Source organism: Eptatretus burgeri, chromosome 8 (assembly GCF_056783735.1).
Source record: "Eptatretus burgeri isolate ZD-2024b chromosome 8, Ebu_testis_v1, whole genome shotgun sequence".
NCBI lineage: Eukaryota > Metazoa > Chordata > Myxini > Myxiniformes > Myxinidae > Eptatretus > Eptatretus burgeri.
This window is the reverse complement of record NC_140968.1, coordinates 21,775,551-21,782,466: the sequence shown is the minus strand read 5'-3', so window position 1 is coordinate 21,782,466 and position 6,916 is coordinate 21,775,551. Positions and strand designations below refer to the sequence as shown.

The 6,916-nt window shown below is 41.8% G+C and overlaps 1 protein-coding gene across 1 annotated transcript; it reads right to left on the bottom strand.

Moving 5' to 3' along the window:
* Positions 1-870: 870 nt before the first annotated feature.
* Positions 871-6,019, bottom strand: LOC147021279 (uncharacterized). Its single transcript, XM_085893736.1, has 5 exons — positions 5,869-6,019; positions 5,523-5,639; positions 5,355-5,414; positions 1,055-1,174; positions 871-943 (listed from the first exon to the last, which is right to left on the bottom strand). The coding sequence occupies exons 1-5, from the start codon at positions 5,898-5,900 to the stop codon at positions 880-882; spliced, it is 393 nt and encodes a 130-aa protein (XP_085749862.1). The 5' UTR covers positions 5,901-6,019; the 3' UTR covers positions 871-879.
* Positions 6,020-6,916: the final 897 nt, after the last annotated feature.

Below are 6,916 nucleotides of genomic sequence, written 5' to 3'. Positions count from 1 at the left end.
GTGATTGTGGTCTCATGCCAGAATCAGAACTCTCTCCTTCACAGAAGTTTCGTGCTCAGAGTTACATACCGGTTATTGATAAAATCCTCCACATTAATGCATGCTGACTTTGAAAGTCGAAGATTGGGTGGATGAGGAGAATACAGTGGATGTGGTGGATATGTACTTTCAGAAGTTTAAACTAACAACTAACTGGGTGAGCGATAGAATCTCAAGAGTGGATGTGAATGGGAGGATGTCTGCGTGGAAAGATGCAAGTAATGTGAGTACGAAATGGATCAGTACTGGGACTGTTATCACCTGCACCACAAAAATGATCTGATCTGAAAATGATCTGTTCTGATATGTACACTGTAAATATGCTTCGAAAAGGGGAAAAAAACAAAAAATACGCAAACAAATTTTAAATGTTGCCAAAGGGGACACAAGTCTGGTTTGTGTGTGGGTGGCATATCTGGGGGAGGGGTTCAGGGTGGGGGGAAGACCCCAATTCTCTCGATGTGATTGTGCATCGTTTCGCACCACCCGGTGGTATCCGGTCTGACAAATAATCTTCTTCTTACAAAAGAAAATTTAAACAACTTTATAATGTGCAATATGGTGAGGTTAAAATCTGAGTGGGAATCATTCAAAATGTTTAATTTCATTCATTTTCAGTGCAGGTTCAAACCAAGGCTTCAAACACAGCGACATGGAAGTGATTTTTGCTCCCAATGTAGAGAAGCAGTAAGGTTGGCTGATCAAGGTGATGTAAGCTGACTTCTAAGCAGATGGAAAATGACCAGAGATACAATTGTGTTACCTTCGGTTTCCTCATAGGAATAACATTTGTATGACGAGTACGTTTCATGTAACATTCTGAGGGATATTTTCTCTTACTTACACGTCATGTTGAACCTCGTCACAAACCTTCCTTTTCTTCTTTCGTCTGCGGCACTTATTCCTTGGTTGAAAAAGATTCAAAAGTCAACATGTTGTACATTTCTTGAAGTAGACATATCCAAAAACAGGTTTAAACAAAGTGAGGAAGAGGAAAAGAGAATTAATTATTTACTTCAGACGTTTCCAAAAGGAGGGAATGTTTGTCATCGTTTGTGGTGATGACTGGTCCACTTGGGGAGGCTCGACAAGAACAACATCTTCCACACCAGGAGCGTCATTCATCTTTCCTTCCCTGAAAAAGAGATTCTGATCTCAAATTGTTTTTCCATGTGATCCCAAATCCCCACTCCCTGGGGCTTCAACCAGGAATCAAATAAATAATAAAACAAATCATTCCATATTACATGTGTCCCCCTTATGTTTAGTTGATTACATATTACATGTGTCCCCCCAATGTTGATTACATATAACATGCATCCCCCCAATGTTGATTACATATAACATGCGTCCCCCCCCCAATGTTGATTACATATAACTTGTGTCGCCCCCAATGTTGATTACATATTACATGTGTCCCCCCCAATGTTGATTACATATTACATGTGTCCCCCCAATGTTGATTACATATTACTTGTGTCCCCCCCAATGTTGATGACATATAACATGTGTCCCCCGCCAATGTTGATTACATATTAAATGTGTCCCCCCAATGTTGATTACATATTACATGTGTCCCCCCCCCCAATGTTGATTACATATTACATGTGTCCCCCCAATGTTGATTACATATTACATGTGTCCCCCCCCCCCCAATGTTGATTACATATTACATGTGTCCCCCCAATGTTGATTACATTCACAAAGATACCTTACAAAAAGTTACCGTTATTGCATTTTTCGGCATTCGACTTTTTGACCCCCACCTCAGGGGTCATGTCCAAATATGAACTGCTCTTGCACCTTCGTGCCATGTGATGATCATAACAACCAAGTTTGGTGAATTTCTGCCGAACTGTTTAAGAGGAGATAGTGTGTTGGACAGACACACGGACGGAGCCGATCATGACATCCCCTCGGTTGTTTTGTTAGTTATGAAATCTAAAAATTTCGTAAGTATATTGATGACTTTCCATCATCTGTTTGTGTGTGTGTGTGTGTGTGTGTGTGTGTGCGTGTGTGTTTATTTGTAGGCACGATAACTCGAGAATGGAAGAAGCTACCAATGTCAAATGACACCACGTAATTCAGGAGGGTGGTGGCTAGCGCTGATTAGATTTTGGTCAAAATCGGTCAAAGGTCAAGGTCACAGTGAGGTCAAACATCCAAAACATGATTACTCGAGAACGGAAGAACCTACCAATGTCAAATTACACCACGTGATTCAGGAGGGTGGTGGCTTGTGCTGATTTGATTTTGGTCAAAATCGGTCAAAGGTCAAGGTTACAGTGAAGTCAAACATCCAAAACATTCGATTTTTGATGGTTTGGTACAGAATCATCATTGTCAAATTACACCACGTGATTCAGGAGGGTGACGGCGAGCGCTGATTAGATTTTGGTCAAAATCGGTCAAAGTTCAAGGTCACAGTGAAGTCAAACATCCAAAACATTCGATTTTTGATGGTTCGGTACAGAATCATCATTGTCAAATTACACCACGTGATTCAGGAGGGTGACGGCGAGCGCTGATTAGATTTTGGTCAAAATCGGTCAAAGGTCAAGGTCACAGTGAGGTCAAATATTCGATTTTTGATGGTTTGGTACAGAACCATCGTAGAAACTTCTGGTTTGCGTCGCTACCTTCTCCAGAGACAGCTTTTATGAGACAAAGTCAGAGGTCAAGTTGACGATTTCGTAAGTACCAGTCTATGACTGTTTGTTATTTTGTTATTTTTTTCCAAAAGTGTGGGGATAATGAAGTACATCCTCAACCAGAGACCGACTCTGTAAACAGAGTGAACGACTTGCTTAACCCAACTCTGTACTTCACTCGTGGAATAATAAATGTATTAATTTAATTCATGTGGTGTTCATCAAGTGCAGGCATGATGGCATAAATGGCCTCCTCAAGGTTCCTTGTGTCGGTTGACATTGTTGGTGTATTATTCTGATACTAGCCGAAACCCCGTCACAGACGGTTTCCGTTCCATGAGCTCAATATGACAACCAGTGGCGGCTCTTGTAAGAGCAGGATCCCAGTCGATGTACCTCATGGCCTTACCTAATGAGGCCCACAAAACGTCCATGTACACGACATTTTTGGTGTCCACCACTTCTTATGAAGAAGTCCCTTGGTTTGTGCACTTGTGGACTTTGACGCACACTGTGTACAAAACTTCTCAGGTCACATTACCGAGAAAAATGTGACGCGACCGCGAGGAGGAGCACAAAATTGGTCCTTCACTGTCAATAGATAGATACTTCAGAGTTGAAGGTTGACGATTGTCACTATGTGTGATGCACTCTTCCACGTACGAAGTTTCTTTCAGTCCAGGTCACAGTAGCGAGAAAAACGTGACGTGACCGCGAGGAGGAGCACAAAATTGGTCCTTCAGTTTTAATATTTAGATAATGTTGTACAAAGAAGTTGTTGCTGTGCTTTGATGTGGATAAAATATTTGCAAACGATGAGTAACATTTCGATCCATGTCTGGTTGAAGTGGAACTCCGTGTACAGCTTCCCTTGTCACATCAGGTACCTCCTGGCACTTGCCGTATGTATTTCTCATCGATCGACATTCTGAGAACCTTAAACATCTTATTCTTCTTTAACAACTTGAACAACCCATACCTCCTTTTAGTGGGGCAGATAACAGCAATTTTTGAGAGGAATCGTGCAAATGATGGTACAAGCATCAAATTTGGCACATTTGTTCTCCAGGGGATTCTCATGAAATCTGCCTGATTGGCCATTTGAAAATCCAAATTTTGAAAAATTTGAAAAAAAAACAAAAAAAACTTCAAGAAAGTCAAGATCACGAATCAATGTTGGATGCTGGCTGAGATTGGTGAAAGTTTCAGAAACATCATCAAAGACGTTCCAAGTCTGCCATGCAGTTTTCTTCCCTTTACGGTGGAAGGCAGACACGACGTCACATCCAGTGAACGCATGGAAGTATCGGATCCTTCCAGCTTTCTCAGGCCCTATTGCAGAAACTACCTCATGGACTGGAATCCATCGTGCCTTGGCTCCTTGGCCAAAGGCAATCCACATGTTTTCAAGACCTAGTTCCTGTAATGATGGCAGTACAGATGTTGCTATGACTAGTACATCCGTGTCATTAGCCTTGATGATAATGGACTTGCTACCATCCGTCGTTGCATCCCTGGCGTGTATAAATATTCGAGTGTCAGCTTCTTCATGACAACATGGAGACACAGCATCCAGTGACTTCCTTGTGTTGCTAATGGGATCTTCTCCTTTTGTGACAATGACTGTGCTTGTCGTCTGTGCTTCACACATCTTTTTCGCAAGGAAGTGAAACAGCTCAGTCTTGTTGCTGTCATCTCGGAGAAAGCTTCTCCAGTTACTTGGGGTCTTACTGGTTCCTGTCACTCTTCTTATGATTCCTGGCCCTGGTTTCGACCTTGCCTCAGACTTCAGACTTGACTTCTTGTACACATCAAACACCACATCCACCCTCTCGTACCTGGCACCATAGGATTCCACCTTTGGGATGATGTCTTCTTGAGCACAGTCATCAAATATCTTTGAAGTGTGTAGAGGGAGGGCATTGATAAGTGCTGAGCCATCAATGATGACTGCATCTCCCCTTGGTTCTCTGTCTGGGATGTTCACTAACGCTTCAAGAATTTCAGCCAGCTGTGACTTCAAATTTTTTTTTTTCATCCAAATTTTTCAAAATGTGGATTTTCAAATGGCCAATCAGGCAGATTTGATTAGAATCCCCTGGAGAACAAATGTACCAAATTTGATGCTTGTATCATAATTTTCACGATTTTTCTACGATATTCGACACTATTAATAGGTTGGGGTGTGGGAATAGTTGTGGTCCAAGTCTTTCACGAACTGGTTGACCAATCCTTTAGTTGACTGGAAGGAATTTGTAATTTGATCAAGGTCCCGGCGATAACTCGCCAACTATTATCAAGAGACACGATGGGATCTTTCATGTCCACCAACACCCCCAGTGCTGGTACATGGTCCTGTAGCTTCATGTCCTTTGGTGGAACGGTGCACACACCTGTGCCTCACCCTTCAGGTAAAACACCAGGATGACCATTAATATGTGGATCAGGATTCTAACCCAGGTTAAACAACTCAGTACAAGAACCTCAGAGCAATCCCCCCGCCCTTAAACCGATAACCTCTGATACAGGAAATATTTGAGGAACAAAATGTGATCGAGACACGACAGGGTTATCTTCCATTTCCTTTCACCATGAATACCATTTGTATTACTAGTCCGTTTCATGTCACCACATTCCCAATGGATATTTTCTCTTACTTACACGTCACGTTGAACTTCACCACCACCGGTCCCTCTCTTCCCTCGTCTGCCGAACTTATTCCTTGGTTGAAAAAGATTCAAAAGTCAATTTGTTGTTCATTTGTTAAGGTAAATTACATCCAATAACAAGTTTAAACAAAGTGAAGAAAAGGAAAAGATAATTATTTACCTCAGACGTTTCCAAAAGGGAGGATTCTTTATGATCGTTTGTGGTGATTGGTCCACTTGGGGAGACTCGATCACAAGGAAATCTTCCACACCAGGAATCTCATTCATGTTTCGTTCCCTGAAAAAGAACATTCCTCATAAATCAACAACTCAAACTTCCTTCAGGAAGGATTCACACTTCCTTCAGGAAGGATTCACACCGCTCCACGTTTGTCACTCACGACTCGTTCGACACAAGAAGGAAAAACACGAACAGAGAGGAAGAAGAGTAACAGATCTTATTCGGGCTCCACTCGACGTGAAGAGATAAAATTACACTCCATGTTGTTTAAACCCGAGTGAGGAACCTTCGTTGGGTTTTCTTTCCAAACAGCCGCATCTTGTGAAGATAAAAATAAAATCCACAGAGAAATCTTCAATGGAAACTTGTTATCGGACGAAAACACGTCCAGCACGGCCAGATGTCCCCTTGGAAGACGGGTCGTTCACAGAAACCAATTATCACGTCACTTTTATTGTGACGTACTCCATTGTGACGTCAGCCTCCCTCTTCCTTCAAGAAAGAGTTTCAACGTGATCAGAATCATAAATTATATCTTAATCATCGTTAATTATTTATCTCATTTCGTCAATAAATCATCATTTATTACCTTCATCAGCAAATGCGTACGGGGGTTGTTGTTTTTTAACCTCTGAGTTGTTGTTGTTTTTCTGTCTTTGAGAAGGAAACCTCAAAATGTGGACATGTTCGGTGTTTCAAGGAAGAATGGATTGGATTTTCGTGATGATCGGAATCCGGATCCGGATAAGATAATTTTTTAAGTTGTTGTTTCGTGTCCAGCTTGTGGCTGCTGGTTGCATCATTTTCTGGAAACGCGGCTGTGTCGCTGATGCAGTGCCCCTTGTTACCAACAACCTGGTTCTCATTTTGCCGACCTCGGAAGCATGACAGGCTGAGACAACCCACCTGGTGTTCGTTAACGGCCGCACAGCGACTCAAACTCAGACCCCAAGATATGAAGACAGCCTCCTTAACGGTTAATAAGGGAACACCAAGTTTTTAATGATTCTTCACAATTTAGAGATCGAGTCAAAAACGATAAATTTAATGACATTTAAATTGTGGACGAGTTATGATAAAACTTGGTGGATGAGTTCGGTTTGTAGACAGAGATCAAGGTGATTCGATTTTGGTTGAGGTCCCAATCCAGATCAAGCCGATCAGTGGATACAAAGGTTGAACTGTTAAACCTGGCGGGGTTTGATCTCTCCCGAGTCCCGTTCTGGTTATCGAATCATTAACATCACACTGAACCAATTCACCTCCAACAATTACTCGAAAATAATTTGTTACATTATTGTGATGAATTTCCACCCCAGAGTAAAGTAAAATTA

Coding starts and splice junctions, on each gene's coding strand:
- LOC147021279 (XM_085893736.1), bottom strand. CDS start 5,900: ATGCGGCTGTTTGGAAAGAAAACCCAACGAAG. Junction 5,640..5,868: donor GGAAAGAAAACCCAACGAAG/GTTCCTCACTCG, acceptor GTTCTTTTTCAG/GGAACGAAACATGAATGAGA. Junction 944..1,054: donor TCCTTTTGGAAACGTCTGAA/GTAAATAATTAA, acceptor TTTTCAACCAAG/GAATAAGTGCCGCAGACGAA.